The sequence below is a fragment of the Sus scrofa genome, chromosome 18 (assembly GCF_000003025.6).
Source record: "Sus scrofa isolate TJ Tabasco breed Duroc chromosome 18, Sscrofa11.1, whole genome shotgun sequence".
NCBI lineage: Eukaryota > Metazoa > Chordata > Mammalia > Artiodactyla > Suidae > Sus > Sus scrofa.
In genome coordinates this window covers 8,297,735-8,315,558 of record NC_010460.4, presented here as the reverse complement: position 1 = coordinate 8,315,558, position 17,824 = coordinate 8,297,735, and the positions used below count along the sequence as shown (strand labels likewise).

The window sequence follows — 17,824 nt, the reverse complement described above, 5'->3', positions numbered from 1 at the left end:
CCGATGAGTGCCAGGAAGAAAATCCAGGCAGGGAACAGAGACCAAGAATCATACGGGTGTTAGTTTAGTTCAGGAGGCCAAGGAAGGCCAGGCTGAGAAGCTGACCTTTGAGAAAGACCTGGAGGAAGGGAGGGATTCATGCAGATGAGCAAGGGAAAGAATCCAAGCTGAGCATATTACACATTCAGTGGCTCTGGCAAGAAGTGCCCTTGGGTGTTTGAGGAAGAGTTAGGAGGCCAGTGTGGTTGGAGGAGAAGCAGTCAGAGGGGACAGGGAGAGAGCGTGATGCTGGCGAAGTCGGGAGGGGCAAGATTGTCAGGTTTGTATCATTTACGTATTCAGTCAATTACCTTTCCTCTTCCATTGTGGATAAAGTGTTGTGCAGGAAAAGACTGAGTGGAGAGCCCTATAGAAATGTCACCAGAAATCTACCTACGGTTTGGTGTCAGTCCACTGATCCTCTCACTTTGAGCACAGACATTCGGCTGGTAATCAGATCACCCAGTTGTATTCTAGCTTATTGTTCCCACCTATCCCCACCTTGTCCCCAAGGATACTATCATGTTGAAGAAGTCTGGATTCCCCGATCTTCTGACGTAGTAATCTGTCAACAATGAGGATAGTCTGAAATGGCACATTCTTAGCAAACCCGTGCTGATTCCCAATGATCACCTATTTTGGGGGTGTTTATAAGCCACCCTTTTAATCAGGATAGATGTACATTCTTTTTTTAAAAAATGAAATATGTTCGGATTGATTGAGCTCCATTGCCAGAGGCTAGTCATTTAATCAACTATGCATATGTAATGAAACTAACCTAAAAACCCAAAGGACAGGGTTTGGAGACCTTCAGGGCTGGTGAACATGTGACAGTTTGGGGAGAGGTGATACACAGTACCTTGCCCCATGTATCTCTTCATCTGGCTATTCCTCTGAACCCTTTATAATAAACTGGTAAGTGTGGGGAAAAAAAAAGAAATATTTGCAAACATATAACTACAAGGTCATTCATTTCCCTTTTCAGGATAAAAGTAGAACTATTCATCCTAAGATTAGATCATATTAGTGTAGGGACTTATATTTTCCTCTTTGTTGACTGTGACTTTGGTCCGTATGCTTTAGCCAATCTGAAATCCACATCTTTAATTTTTTTCCTGTTAGGGTGTCTAATACAGTGTTAGCAGGAGAGAGTGTTTCCTTATTTTAGCATTACTTATATTACATCTGTTAAAACTCAATGTTTGGCTTTAAAGGCGAGGCTTAGATGGTTCATTTAAATCTATGTATGCATCTGAGATAAGGTGTTCTCTCTAAAAATAGTGAGGCTTCAGTACTGTTGGTGACTGCTTTGAATTGTACCTGTGTTTCTTTATGTAGAGTCACAGCGAATCCGTGATAGCCTTTTACTTAGGCAGTATCAATTAAGAACGGTTACCTTGCACGTTGCTTTTCATACTGATTTCCCACCGTATTAGAAGGAAGCTCTTATCCCCTCCCCCAGGAAACATAGTTTCAATGATGAGGAAATTAAGATCCTGAGAGTTTGAGGCCACTCAGCTGAAGAGTAGCAGAGTTGGGGTTTAATCTGGGTCTCTTGGGCTCTCAAATCTGTGCTCTTTTCATTACATCGGCCTCTTCTTATTTGCACATACACTTGACTTCCTGCTTTCAGATGAAAGTCACTGGGTAAATGATGTAATAGAATCTGCACTGGACTGGAAATGCGTCCTCTGACTAGCTAACTGTATAACTGAGACAAATTACTGGGTTTGAGTTTTACTTTTAAAATAAGGAGCTGGCTAGATGGTTTCTGAGGTCTCTTCCAGCTCTAAAAATATAAAACTCTAAAAACCATGCAAAGTTGCTCTGATAGCTACTTAGTGTTTCATGTATATCAATTACTGTAGAATTTAAGAAAAGATTCAATGTAAAACTTAAAAAAAATTATCCCATGCTTTTAGCCCTTTGGTTTTGTGGCTCTAGCATTGATACGTTTACCAAAGCCTTCCTTTATATTGCAGACAGACTATGAGGGCCAAGCCAAGAAACTCCTGGAACTGTTGGAAAACACAGATGTGATCATTGTTGCTGGAGGAGATGGGACATTGCAAGAGGTATGGCCCCTTTTCTGTTCGAAACCATTGTGGAGGTGAGGAAAATAGAAATTAGGTCTTCGAGCGGTAGTATAAAGTGGTTATAATTTAGGGAAATTATTTCTTTGTAAGCCATTCTTCTTAGGATTGTTTCTGTCTGAAATAAGTAGAGCACTACATTTTTCTCATGAATGTTTATTTCATTGCTTTGTGTAAGTTCTGTACCCAGCACATAGAAGGGTTTTTATTTTCTCAAATTTAAGTTTGATAACATTGAATAAAACAGGATGCAAAATGGTGCTGGGTACGATAAGATAAGCTTTTGGTATTTTGAAGACTCTTATGAAGTAGCCCCGTTTGTTATGGAATCATAGTTTCAATTACGGGAAGGTTTCTCATAAACTGATATAATGATTGCCTTTTTAAAAAAGGCATCTGTCCGTTCTCACATCATTTCCATTCCCTGTTATGTTATCTCCTAATGGAATCTTTAGAGGCGGGGTCTGCATGTTGCAATGTATGGATTGCCTTTGTTCTGTGGTTCCATTTCCGTAAAGCTTACTTCGGTCCAATAAGGACAGTAAGTATATTGCTGTGGAAGAGCTCTTTCCCAGGGCAATAGACTAGAACATTCATTATCTACTGGGAACCCCTGAAGAGCCCAGTGCCGCTGCCCCTCCCTCCCCCGAAACTCAGTCACTGCATCCTGGGTGCCTCGTTTCCCATTGCCTTTCGCCTCTACTTGGTTTCATCTGTGTTCAGGGATTGGGAGCTAACAGCAGGCAGGGCACCTTCTTGTGTTTGACTTAGCAGTGATGTGAGCCTTAGTAAGCTTCTTTTAAAAAGACTCTGCTAATGATCTTGTAATTGTTTTTACGACTTTTTAATGAAGTGTGAAGAATATGGATAACCTGCCAACTAAGAATGAAATGGACCTCATGATAGCCCCATTTCATCCTAAAACTCAGTGAGCCAGGAGAAGGGAGAAGATTGACAGCAGCCTTGACTTTACAAAACGTTTTTAAGAAAGCTACCAAATTGTGTACCTGGTATAATCTGGTCATAAAAATATACTCTGCTTCAAAAAAAAAGAACTGGCGGGACATATAACAAAATATAAACAAGTGATTAATTATGGTTATCTTGCATGCTGGGTGTGTGAGAAAGTGTTTCTTCTTCAGGTATTTGTCACAGTTTTTGTAAAATGTATATTAGAGTTTAAAAATAAAATATGTTCAAATTCAAATTAAAAATGTCTTTGTGTAGAGAGAATATAATCTCCCTTGTCTTTATATTCATCAATAGGAAACATTTATTGAGAGCAGGCTCGCCTCTGAGTGTGGCAAAGTGCTGATTTGTCCCTATATTTTAGCAGACGAGGAGCTTTCGTATAATTGATGTGTACATCACATTTATACCCATCTTAGAGAACTTAAAACATAATTTTGCTTGTATAAATTGGAGGCTCTATAATTATTTCATCTTAGCTTTATAGTACTATCAATCCTAGGTCATGAATAAAATCTAATGTAACTGATCTTATTGGAGAATATTCTGTTTTAAGAGCGTGTACTTCTTTTGACATAGATTCCAGGAAGAAAACAGGAACAAGTTTGTGGTCCATGAAAATTGAATCCAATTCTTTTATGATAAAGGAAATACAAGTTGTTTATAATAATTTTTTTTTAACATTTGTAGGTTATTACTGGAGTTCTTCGAAGAGCAGATGAGGTGAGCTTTAAAATAAGAGTAATTGCCTTTTGGTTTTTATTTTTCTGTTCTTTTTATCTCTTTTTTTATTTCTTTCTGTAACTCTTTCTGCCCATTTTATATTTTAAGGTGGACACAAGTTGTACTTCCTCAGATTTTAGAAAATAAAGTACTTCTGCCTGTGTCATAGAACACAGATAACCCATGGTAGACATTTCTGTTTTGGGAATCCAGAGTTATCCAGTGGCCTTTACCAAGAGTTGTTATTTTTTTAACTTTTTATTGTTCGTTTTTTTGGGCTGTGCCCTTGGCATGCGGAATTCCTGGGCCAGGTATTGAACCCCTGCCACAGCAGTGACCTAAGCCACAGCAGTGACGACACCCGATCCTTAACTGTGAGGCCACTAGGGAACTCCAAGCTTTGTTTAAAATATAAAATGTCCCTATAGAATCTTTTCTTCAAAGGACTCCTTCATTAATAAATTGGGATGTATTCCTATATTGGGAGCCATATAGCAATTTAAAGGAATGAATTAGGTTTACAAATATCTACATGGTAAATCTAAAAAATATTCAGTAAGAAAGGTTGCCAAAGTATATTATGCATTTCGATAAAGTTTTAAAGTTCGGAAAACAAAGATACTGTTAATGGATGCCTAGTCCACGTAGTAAGAGGATAATGATGTGGATGAAAAGGAATCACAGAAACCTCAGGACAATGGTTTCCCCCAGGAAGGGAGAGAGGGGAATAGGAGAAGGGACTTCAGCAGTATCTGCATCATTTTCTTTCTCTTTTTTTTCTGTCTTTTGTCTTTTTAGGGCCCCACTCGAGGCACATGGAGGTTCCCAGCCTAGGGGTTGAATCAGAGCTGCAGCTGCCTGCCTACACCACAGCCACAGCAATGTGGGAACCGAGCCGTGCCTGCAACCTATACCACAGCTCATAGCAACGCCAGATCCTTAACCCACTGAGTGATGCCATGGATCGAACCTGAAACCTCATGGTTCCTAGTCGGGTTATTGAGCCATGACGGGAACTCCTCATTTTATTTCTTAAAATGTCTGAAGTGAATATGGTAAAATGTGAGATTTGTTAAATCTGAGTTTGGGTACATGTGTATCTGTGAGGTTATTTTGCCCACTTTTCTACAATAATTTAAAGTATTTTATAAATAACAAGAAAGGAGATCTTTTCCAGTCCCTTTGCTAATAATAGTAGACTGAGCGGAATAGTCTTTAGGAACTGTATAGCATCTGTTTATTTGTGGCATTTCTTTAAATCACCTGCCATGCCATCCTTCTGCTACTTGATCTTGCCTATTCTCTTAGCCTTGTTTATACTTGAGATAGTTTATAAAGCACTTTGACCTGTCCTTAGTCACTCTACAAATGTTAGACATTTTTAGTTGAATTTTATCTGCAACTTTGTCAAATAATGTGGCATTCTGTGTCAACTGTGCATTTATCTAATAGCTAACACTCATTTTCTTAACCAGATTTATTTTCACCAGTTACTGTTAATGAGGGCTCAGGTATTTCTTCCAGATTTGAAGTTATGTGGTTTCTGTGAACTGCCTTGCTCTAGAAACTGCTCACTTAGTGTTCCCTGATTGCTGGTCCAGGGCTATGGGAAGGGAAGGAGGCTAGGGAGGCGGACCCAGGGCCACTTCCTTTCTCATGGCGGACACATCTGTTCAGCCTGATCTTCTGACCATAATAATAAAACTTTCCTCTTGTTTTTTTTTTCCCCCCAGGCAACCTTCAGTAAGATTCCCATTGGATTTATCCCACTGGGCCAGACCAGTACTTTGAGTCAGACACTCTTTGCCGAAAGTGGAAACAAAGTCCAGTAGGTTATCAATGTGGGATGGTGGCATTTATGGGTGAGCGAGCCTGGGATTGGAAAATTCTCATGTAATGTAATTATGTTTTGAGTTTTGATAACCTGAAACTTCAAATCATGAAGAGATCAGAGTTCAAGCTTTTGGTTTCCCTGTTAGGATGTGGGATTGTGGTCATTTTTTTTTTTTTTTTTTTTTTTTTTAAGGCCTGCAAGTGTGGAAGTTCCCAGGCTAGGGGTCAAATTGGAGCTGTAGCTGCCGGCCTACACCACAGCCATAGCAGTTCAGGATCCGAGCCACTTCTGTGACCTATACCACAGCTCATGGCAAATGCCAGATCCTTAACCCACTGAGCGAAGCCAGGGATTGAACCCACGTCCTCATGGATACTAGTCAGGTTCACTTCCACTGAGCCACAGTGGGATCTTTCTGGTGATCTATTATTAAGTCCTCGTGTCAGGTATGGAGAGGAATACTGATGTTCTTTTGTCACTTATGAAGATAGCATCACCGATCCAGACTGTGCTTTAAGTTGTAAGATTCTCTGGTGAAGACAGATTTACAGTGATCATCTGTTTGCTTTAAGTATGCATGATGACAAGTAGCAAGTCTCCTGTGAAGATGGAGCACCAGGAGCCTTATCTTCCTTACCTTGATAATATAAGGAGCTACGACAACCAAATATCCTTTGGGGAATGCCTAAAGTGGAAAGCAGTATGGATAAAGTAGACAGAGGAAGTAGTGTAGCCGTGACATTTAAAGTATATTGCTGTGAGTCTAACAGTGTCTTCAGGAGTTGGGAAAATTGTTATTACTGTTCTTTTCTCTCAAAAGCATTATGTAAACAAAGATCTAATCTTTCAAGAAGATAGGAATCTTGGAATTCCTGCTGTAGTGCAAGGGGATAGGTAGCATCTCTGAAGCACTGGGATGCAGGTTTGTTGCTGCTGCTACTGCATAGGTTGCAACTGTGGCTTAGATCTGATCCCTGGCCCTAGGATCTCCATATGGTGGTGGCCAAAAAAAACAGATAGGAATCTTGAATTTCAGTCCTGGCTTTGACAGTGATTGATGATACAATCTTGGGCAAAGCATTTTCAGGCTGTCATTGTCAGTTGCCTGATCTTTAATATAAGCTTTGTGACACTTTAGGGGAAGGAAATAAATACTGTTTGCTGAACGAATTAATGGAACTCTTCTCAAAATGCTTCTGGTTATAACCTTCTGGAGTCCATGACAATACTCAAGTGATATTCTTTTTTGGATATTTTTTGCTGTTTTGGGATTTTTATTTTAAATTGAGGTGTAACTGACATACAACATGATATTAGTTTCAAGTCTACAACACAAGGATTGATATTTGTGTATATTATGAAACAATCATGGCAGTAAGTATAGTTAACATCTGTAACACAGTTACAGATTTTTTCCCTTGTGATGAGAACTCTTAAAACTTTCAGACACGCAATATGGTATTATTAACTTTAGTCACCATACTGTACATTATATCCCTGTGACTTATTTATTTTATAACTTTTGACTGCCTTCACCCATTTTACACACCTTCCACACCCCACCTCTGTTTTTTCTATCATCTATGAACTTGATTTTTTTGAGATTCCATAAAAAAGTGAAATCATATGGTATTTGTCTTTCTCTGTCTGACTTTTTCTCACTTAGCAAAATGCCCTCAAGTTCCATCTGTGTTGTCCCAAATGGTAAGAGTTCATTTTTTTCACTGCTGAATAATATTCCATTGTGTTTATATGTGTGTTTGCATATATGTATCACATATATAATCACATTTTCTTTATGCATTCATTCATCAGTGGACACTTAGATTCTTTCCATATCTTGGCTATTGTCAATAATGCTGCAACGAACATGGTGCCCATACCTTTCAAATTAGGGCATTCATTTGCTTTGGATAAATACACAGAAGTGAAATTGCTGTGTCTTATGGCAGCTCTATTTTTAATTCTGTTTTCCTTAGTGGCTGTGCCAGTTTACATCCCCACCAACGGGGCATATTCCCTTTTACCACATCCTCTAGGACATGCATTATTTCTTATCTTTCCAATCATAGGCATTCCAACAGGTATGAGGTGACAGCTCATTGTGATTTCGATTTGCATTTCCCTGGTAGTTAGTTGGGCATCTTTTCATGTACCTATTAGCCATCTGTTTGTCTTCTTCAGAAAAATGTCTATTTGATCATCTGGCCATTTGGATTTTTTTTTTCCGATTGAGTTGTATGTGCTCTTACATATTTTGGATACAAACGCCTTATCGAATACATGATTTGCAAATATTTTCTCCATTCAGTAGGTTGCCTTTTCATTTTGCTGATGGTTTCCTTTGCTGTACAGAAGCTTTTTGGTATAAGGCAGCCTCTCTTATCTTTGCTTTTGTTGCTTTTTGGTGTCAGATTCAAAAAATTATGGCTGAGATGTATGTTAAGAAGTTTATCCTCTGTTTTCGTCTAGAAGTTTTGTGGCTTCAGGTGCTATTACATTCAAGTCTTAATCCATTTTGAGTTCATCTTTGTGTATGAAGTTTTGAATTTCTGAGGGGCAATAGATATGACTAACAATGAATTACTCAAGTATTTTTTCTCATCTGAGACAAATCCTATTGGGTTTGGGTCTTCATTACTTTAGATAGCTAGTCTTTCCCTTACAGCAGTGTAGTTTCTTTGAACTGCTTGCCAACATTATCAAATATGTCAGTGATGCAGAGATGGGCTACGTTCCCTGGGGAGCCCCCGGAGAGGCCAGCATATGCATTGTGTGGCCACCTTCAAGTCTTTGACAGCCTTCCATTTGAGGGGGAGCTGATTTTCCCGGGAGTTAAACTAAATGTTGTTGCTGCTTCTATTTATAATGTAAAGATTTATAAAACTTAATTTATAAGCATGCCCCAGGGCTCTTAGGTAATTAAGTCAGTCTGCCCTGGGTTTAGAACTTTGTAGACCTCTTCTTAACACGGCAGATGCCTGAGGCTATTTAAAAGAACAAGGCTTTGCTTTTTGCATTGCTGTCAAGATATGTTGTACCATAATTACTACAGAAGAAAAAGGAATTTTGAATTTAGAATGTTGCAAATAATCCTGCAAGATAGCCATTCCGTGCTTACTGTGTTGCTTTATTTAGAACTTTCAATTGTTGCTGGAGAATGATAAGTTTAAGGTTGCATTTTAGCTGTCTTCAGCCAAGCAATTTTGAAAAAAAAATTAATATAAAAAGGTATTTTCAGCTGGAGGATTTTTTTTTTAAGGTCGGTCTCTCAAATGCACTTCTTAATCCTCTTAATGTGCTAGGTACTACTCAGAGCAGGTACAATACTTTAGGATTCTTTCTAATAGTTTGTTTCAAAATTAATATATTCATATCAAATCAATCTAAACTGGTGATCATGCTTCTTACTTTTTCCTAAATTGAATCTCATTTTCTAAACTGCTGCCTACTTCCCAAATAGCATCTGTATTGGAGAGAAAAATGGGATAAAGATATGTTGATAGAGAAATAATGAGAAAGTAAAATAGAGGGAACCCAGAGTGTGGTACTGTGGTACTGTGTATATTTCGGCAGTTTATTATATTTTGCTAAAGTAACTCCAACAAATCCTACCCTTTAGTTATTCTTCAGGTTATTAGAGTTAAGAGGAATAATGGTTTTTTTAAGTACTTGATTGTCTTACAGTGAATGGAAGGTGTTATATTTTTATTTATTGAAGTATCATATTTTCCAGTGATAAGAGTCAGACACAGTGTAGGGACTCAATGAATGTGAAATAAATAAATGATCAGCGCCTTCTATAAACTTCTTTTTGCCTTCTCTGTGAGTCTGAATCAGAGCCTTCCCCCATATTTGCATCAGTAATTCTTTTATATTTCTTCGTTTTGCTTTTTGGCATATTTTGAAGGAAAATGTCTTTTTCCTGACCCACCCAGCTAGTAGTACTCTCTTCAGGAGTGTGTGTGTGTGTGTGTGTGTGTGTGTGTGTGTGTAGGAGGTGGGGGAGGTGTTGCTGTGTGTGTGTGTGTGTGTGTGTGTGTAGGAGGTGGGGAGGTGTGTGTGTGTGTGTGTGTGTGTAGGAGGTGGGGAGGTGTTGCTGTGTGTGTGTGTGTGTGTGTGTGTGTGTGTGTGTGTGTGTGTGTAGGAGGCGGGGGAGGTGTTGCTTGTTTTTGACAGTATGATCATTTTCTTCTTGTTATCTTATAGACATATTATAGATGCTACACTTGCCATTGTGAAAGGAGAGACAGTTCCACTGGATGTCTTACAGATCAAGGTGAGTTTGAAAAAATTAACAATTAATTTTTATGGTAATTAAAAAATTAACACATATTTTTAAAATATAGTAGTTCACATGAGATTGTAATGAAAACTAGAGTCCCTCTTCTTACCTTTCCTATCTGAAGTGTAACTTCTCAGAGGAAAACAATTTTACCTGTTGATTCTAGTTGTTAATCACTACGTAGTAGCTTATGATGCTACTTTTAAAAATTGTGGTAAAACAACCCCGTAAAACATAAAATTTACCATCATTAACTGTTTTTAGGTATATAATTTAGTAGCGTTAAGTATATGATGATACTATTGTAGAAGTGTTAGACCTTAATCTCTTGGTCTCTTTGTTAGGTATAACAAGTCCTCTCTATTGACTCTCAGCATGGTTGTATTAAGATTTTTCGTTCCTCTATTGATTACCTTTGGACCACAAGTAATTTTTCTGTGTCATATGGTTGTTTTGACTATGAAAAGAGCTAATAAATAGAAAACAATATATTTGAGATGACAGTACCTCATTTCGTCTTGACCGTTTGTATAGTGGCTACCTCTTTATCTCATGCTATGCCAAAGGCAAAACCTTTCTCACATTCCATCTGTCCTTTGGAGGGCCTTCTCTTTGGAATTTAGGTTACTTGGTTGTCTTGCAATCTCAGCTCTCTGATGAGCTTAAGAAAAATTATGATTTTGTAGATTATCTGGCTTTTTCTCATTTTGAGGGTGGGGATAATGTTCTTTGTTGCTCCCTAAGTTCTAGAGAGGAGCAGAACTTCCCATTTTTCTTTTGGGTTGTCTAAAATTTTCTTACTGATTTGTAGATGAACTTAAGAATTATTTTAGAAATGCATTTGCTGTTTCCGCCCACTGGAGGGCCTTAGAAGGAGTGATATCCAAGAGCAGTGAGCATACCTTGCACCCAGATTTTGGCCTCTAAATACCATTCCCTAATAGAACTTACCAGGACTGTGTGAAGAGATGGCTTTGAGGGGCAGAGCAAGGAGAAGGCAAAGAGCTACTCAAAAACTGACTAAGGCAACAGAAACAGATATAGGAGCCAGCCTGATGGTGTCCCACTGGCCAATTTTGGGACAGTTTGAACATCAAAAAGAATGATGCTAATGGATGATAATCCATTAAATTAAAATGATGAATCTGTGAAGCTACAGTTATATTACAGAAGAATTGCCCAGCTTGTAAATGTATAAGGTATGACAGAGTTAGAGAGTTACCATTTGGCAGTCGCTAATGAAATGATTAATTCAAGCAGGGATCATTAGTGGATGGTAAACCCATTGGATGGTTGTTTAGAAACAGATATCTACACAGTCTCAAATTATTGCAGATTAGTTAATAATTACAAAAGGGAAGATATACTTTATCATAGAGAAATCTAGCACACACCACCTTAACCAAGCAGCCAAACAGCATCATCACAGACAGACATCATCTGCCTTCTGAAGTGATACATTGAGAAGGATACAACATTGACTATGTAGTTTCCTACCCCAAACATTAATCTTTTTTTAAAAAAAAAATCTTCTATTAAAGTATGGTTGATTTACAATGTTCCTTTAATTTCTCCTCTAGAGCAAAGTGACCCAGCCACACATACACATACATTCTTTTTTTCTTCTCTTCACACTATCTTCCATCATGTTCTAACTCAAGAGACTGGACCCACTTCCCTGTTCTGTATAGTCTATAGTATGACCCCATTACTTATCCCTTCTAAATGTAATAGTTTGCATCTACCAACCCCAAACTCCCCATCCATCCCCTTCTCTCCAGCCTCCCTTCTGACAAACACAAGTCTGTTCTCCATGTCCATGATCTGTTTCTGCTTGGTAAATACGATCATTTGGGCCATATTTTAGATTCCACATATAAGTGATGTCATATGGTATGTCTTCTCTTTCTGACTTTCTTCGTGAGCATGAGAATCTCTAGTTCCATCCATGTTGCTTCAAATGGCATTATTTTGTCCTTTTTATGGCTGAATAGTATTCCATTGTATGTAGGTGCCACATCTTCTTAATCCATTCATCTGTCAGTGCACATCTGGATCATTTTCATGTCTTGGCTATTGCGAACAGTGCTGCAATGAGCATAGGGGTGCATGCATCTTTTTGAATGAAAGTTTTGTCCGGATGTATACTTAGGAATGGGATTGCTGGATCATATATTACTTCTATATTTAGTTTTCTGAGTTATTTCCATACTGTTTTCCGTGGTAGTTTTACAAATTTACATTCCCACCAGCAGTGAAGGAGGGTTCCCTTTTCTCCACATCCTCTTCAGCATTTGTTCTTTGTTGACTTGTTAACCGTAGCCATTCTAACTGGTGTGAGGTGATACCTCATTGTAGTTTTGATTTGCATTTCTCTAATAATTAGTGATGTTGAGCATTTTTTCATGTGCCTGCATACCATCTGTATGTCTTCTTTTGGAGAACTGTCTATTTAGGTCTTCTGCCCATTTTTCAATTGGGTTTTTTGGTTTTTTTGTTGTTGAGTTGTATAAGTTGTATGTATATTTTGGAGATTAAGCCCTTATCAGTTGCATTATTTGCAAAGATTTTCTCCCATTCTGTGAGTTGTCTTTTAGTTTTTTTTTTAACAGTTTCCTTTGCTGTGCAAAAGCTTTTGAATTTAATTAGGTCCCATTGGTTTATTTTTGTCTTGTCTTTATTTTGGGAGGTGGATCAAACAAGATGTTGCTATGATTTAGGTTAAAGATCATCTCCCTATGTTTTCCTCTAAGGGTTTTATAGTATCTGGTCTTATATTTATGTCTCTAATCCTTTTTGAATTTATTTTTGTGTATGGTGTTAAGAATGTGTTCATTACATTCTTTTATATGTAACTGTCCACTTTCCCAGTGCAGCTTATTAAAGAGACTATCTTTCTTCCATTGCGTGTTCTTGCATCCTTTGTCATAGATTAGTTGACCATAGTTGCTTGGATTTATTTCTGGGCTTTCTGTCTCATTCTATTAATCTATATTTCTGTTTTTGTGCCATTACTATATTGTTTTGATGACTGTAGCTTTGTAGTATAGTATAGTCTGAAGTCACAGAGCCTGATTCCTCCAGTTCTGTTTTTCTTTTGCTATTTGGGGTCTTTTGTGTTTCCATACAAATTTTAAAATATTTTGCTCTAGTTCTGTGAAGAATGTCATTGGTAATTTGATAGGGATTGCATTGAACCTGTGATTGCTTTAGGTAGTATAGTCATTTTGACAATATTGATTCTTCCAATCCAAGAGCATGGTATATCTTTCCATCTATTTATGTGATCTTTGATTTCTTTTTCACAGCATCTTGTAGTTTTCAGATTACAGGTCTTTTGTCTAGGTAGGTTTATTCCTAGGTATTTTATTCTTTTGGATGTGATGGTAAATGGGATTGTTTCCCTGATTTCTCATTCTGATATTTCCTTGTTAGTATATAGAAATGCAATTGACTTCTGTATATTAATTTTGTATCCTGAAACTTTACCAAGTTCAAGGATGAGCTCTAACAGTTTTCTGGTAGTATCTGTAGGATTTTCTAGGTGTACTATCATGTCATCTGCAAACAGTGACAGTTTTATGTCTTATTTTCCAATTTGGATTCCTTTTATTTAATTTCTTTTTCTGCTGTAATTGCCATGGCTAGGACTTCTAAAACTATGTTGAATAACAGTGGTAAAGTGGACATCCTTTGAGTTCCCATCGTGGCTCAGTGGTTAACGAATCCGACTAGGAACCATGAGGTTGTGGGTTCGATCCCTAGCCTTGCTCAGTGGGTAAAGGATCCAGCATTGCCGTGAGCTGTGGTGTAGGTTGCAGATGTGGCTCAGATCTTGCATTGCTGTGGCTCTGGCGTAGGCTGGTGGCTGTAGCTCCGATTAGACCCCTAGCCTGGGAACCTCCATATGCTGCAGGAGTGGCCCTAGAAAAGGCAAAAGGACAAAAAAAAAAAAAAATTGACATCTTTGTCTTGTTCCTCATCTTAGGGGAAATGCTTTGAGTTTTTCACTATTGACAATGATGTTAGCTGTGGGTTTGTCATATATAGCTTTTATTATGTTGAGGTAGTTCCCCTCTGTGCCCACTCTCTGGAGAATTTTTATCAGAAGTGGGTGTTAAATTTTGTCAAAAGCTTTTTCTGCATCTATTGAGATGATCATATGGTTTTTATTTTTCAGGGGTGTTTTTTTTTTCTGTATTTTTCTCTTTAGGGCCTCACCTGAGGTACATGGAAGTTCCTGGGCTTAGGGTCAAATTGGAGCTGCAGCTGCCAGCCTATACCACAGCCTCAGCAACACAGGATCCGAGCCATATCTGTGACCTACACCACAGCTCACAGCAATGCTGGATCCTTAATCCACTGACCAAAGCCAGGGATCGAACCTGCATCTTCATGGACACTAGTCGTGATCCTAACCCACTGAGCCATGACAGGGACTCCATTTTATTTTTCCATTTGTCTATGTGGTCTATCACACTGATTGGTTTGTGGATATTAAAGAATCCTTGCATCCCTGGGATAAATCACACTTGATCATGGTGTATGATCCTTTTAATATATATTTGGATTTGGTTTGCTCATATTTTGTTGAGCATTTTTGCATCTATGTTCATTACTGATAATGGCCTATAATTTTCTTTTTTTTTGGTATCAGGGTGGTTTCATTGAATGAACTTGAGAGTGTTTCTTCCTCTGCAGGTTTTTGGAAGACTTTCAGTAGAACAAGTGTTAACTCTTCTCTGAATGTTTGCTAGAATTCTCCCGTGAAGACCTCAGGTCCTGGGTCTGAAAAACTCTTGTTTTTTGAAAGTTTTTAAATCACATTTTCAATTTCAGTGCTTATGATTGCTCTATTCACATCTTCTGTTTCTTCCTGGTTCTGAATTGGTAGGTTGTACCTTTGTAAGAATCTGTCCATTTCTTCTAGGTTGCAGTTGCTCATAGGAGTCTCTCTCTCTCTCTCTCTCTTTTTTTTTTTTTTTGTCTTTTTGCTATTTCTTTGGGCCGCTCCCGCGGCACATGGAGGTTCCCAGGCTAGTGGTCGAATTGGAGCTGTAGCTGCCAGCCTATGCCGGAGCCACAGCAACGCGGGATCCGAGCCGAGTCTGCAACCTACACCACAGCTCACGGCAACACTGGATCCCACTGAGCAAGGCCAGGGACCAAACCCGCCACCTCATGGTTCCTAGTCGGATTTGTTAACCACTGCGCCACGACGGGAACTCCAACTCATAGGAGTCTCTTATGATTCTTTGTATTTCTGTGGTGTCGTTTCTAATTTTATTGCTTTGAACCCTCTCCCTTTTTTTCTTGATGAGTCTGGCTAAAGGTTTAACACTTTTGGTGATCTTTTCAAAGAACCGACTTTTGGTTCTATAGATGTCAGTTATTGATCTTCTATATTGTTTTCTTTGTCTCTCTGTCATTAATTTCTGCTCTGATCTTTATGATTTCTTTCCTTCTACCAATTTTTGGCTTTGTTCTTCTAGATGTTTTAGGTGTAAGATTAGGTTCTTTGTCTGTTCTTCTCTAGTTGTTTTAAGTGTCAGGTTAGGTTGTTTCTTTGAGTTTTTTCTTCTTTCCCAAGATAAGATTGTATTGCTCTAACTTAACTTCTCTCTCAGAACTGCTTTTGCTGTGTCCCATAGGTTTTGGATTGTTGTATCTTCATTATCATTTGTCTCTACGTATCTTTTGATTTCCTCTTTGATTTCTTCAATGATCCATTGGTTGTTTAGAAACATTTTGTTTGGCTTCCAGGAGTTTGTGTTTTTTGCTGTGTTTTTTTTTTTTTTTTCCTTCTTGTGGTTGATTTCTAATCTCATAGCATTGTGGTTCGAGAAAAATGCTTGAAATAATTTCAATTTTTTTAAATTGTCAAGGCTTGATCTCTGGCCCAAGATGTGATCTGTCCTCGAGAGTATGCCATGTGCACTTGAGAAGAATGCATATTCTGCTGCTTTGGGGTGGAATGTTCTATAGATATCAGTTAATTCTATCAGGTCTAGAATGTCATTTAAGGCCTGTGTTTCTTTGTTGATTTTCTGTCTGGATGATCTGTCCACTGATGTAAGTGGGGTATTAAAGTCCCCCACAATTATTGTGTTTCTGTCAGTTTCTCCTTTTATGACTGTTAGCAGATGCCTTTTGTATTCTGGTGCTCCTGTGTTGGGTGCGTATATAGTCACAGTTGTTATCTCTTCTTCTTGGATTGATCCTTTGATCATTATGTAATGTCCTTCTTTGTCTCTTGTGATCCTCTTTATTTTCAAATCTATTTTTCTAATATGAGTATTGCTGCTCCCACCTTTCTGTGATTTCTGTTTGCATGTAATACTTTCTTCCATCCCCTGACTTTAAGTCTGTATGTGTCCTTAGATCTAAAGTGGTCTCTTATAAACAGCATATATGTGGGTCTTATTTTTGTATTCACTCAGCCACTCTGTGTCTTTTAGTTGGAGCATTTAATCCATTTACATTCAATATAATTGTGACTATGTATGTACTTATTCCCAATTTCTTAATTTTGGGGGGTTATTATATTGGGTCTTTTTTCTTCCCTTCCTCTTTGTTGTCTTCTCTTGTGATTTGCTGACCTTCTTTAGGTATATCTGGATTGCTTTTTCTTTTTTATGTGTGTGTCCATTGTGATTCCAATTATATTTTGATATAACCACCTACAGATTTTAGAATTGTTTCTCCTTGCTGGTGTCTTAATTTCAAGTGTATTTTCAGTGTTCTGCTTTTCTCCTCTCCTCTTCTCATGCTTGCTAGTTTTTGTTGTTGTTGTCATTTGCCTTTTTTTGTAGGTCCACACCTGTGACATATGGAAGTTCCCAGGCTAGGGGTTGAATTGGAGCTGCAGCTGCTGGCCTATGCCACAGCCACAGCAACACAGGATCTGAGTGTATCTGTGACCTACAGCACAGCTTAGGGCAATGCCAGATCTTTAACCCACTGAGTGAGGCCAGGGTTCAAACCCACATCCTCATGGGTACTAGTTGGGTTTGTTACCACTGAGCCATAATGGGAACTCTTATGCTTGCTAGTTTTGATATCATATTTGTCAGTAAGTTATTTCCTAGTTTTATATTATCTTTGCCTTTACCAGTGAGTTTTTGTTTTTTTTTCTTTTTTTTTTTTTGGTAATAGTCTTGTTTTTAATTGTGGTTTTTCCTTTTCTGGTTAAACAAGTTCCTTTAGTAGTTGTAGATCTGGTTTGGGGGTGCTGAATTCTCTTAGTTTTTGCTTGTCTGAAAAGCTTTTGATCTCTCCATCAAATCTGAACAACAGCTTTGCTGGGTAGAATGTTCTTGGTTCTAGGTTACTCCTCTTCATCACCTCAAATACAACTTGCCACTCCCTTCTGGCTTGTAGAGTTTCTGCTGAAAGTCAGCTGTTATCCTTATAGGATTTCCTTTGTATGTTATTTGTTGCTTTTCCCTTGTGGCTTTTAATATTTTTCCTTTGTATTTAATTTTTGTCAGTTTAATTGGTATGTGTCTCACTGGGTTTTCTTTGGGTTTATCCTGTATGGGATTCTCAGTGCTTCCTCAACTTGAGTGAGTGTTTTCTCTTCCATACTAGGGAAGTTTTTTGGCTATAATCTCTTACAATATTTTCCGCAGCCCTTTCTTCTTCTGGAACCCCTGAGATGTGAATGTTGGTATGATTACTGTTGTCCCAGAAATCTCTTAGTCCCTCTTCCATTCTTTTCATTCTTTTTTCTTTATATTTTTTCCTGTGGCAGTGATTTCCACCATTCTGTCTTCCATCTCACGTATTCGTTCTTTTGACTTCATTATTCTACTATTGTTTCCTTCTAGTGTATTTTTCATTTCAGATATTGTGCTATTCATCTTGCCCTTTAAATCCTCT

The 17,824-nt window shown here is 38.1% G+C and overlaps 1 protein-coding gene across 4 annotated transcripts in view; it reads left to right on the top strand.

Annotated features, from left to right (window-relative positions):
* Window positions 1-17,824, top strand: part of AGK (acylglycerol kinase) — a 105,300-nt gene that overhangs the window by 53,502 nt on the left and 33,974 nt on the right. For all 4 annotated transcript variants that reach the window (XM_021078451.1, NM_001143699.1, XM_021078452.1 and 1 more), the window contains 4 exon segments: window positions 2,022-2,114; window positions 3,792-3,824; window positions 5,558-5,652; window positions 9,868-9,937. In XM_021078451.1, coding sequence (XP_020934110.1) covers window positions 2,022-2,114; window positions 3,792-3,824; window positions 5,558-5,652; window positions 9,868-9,937 — 291 coding nt within the window.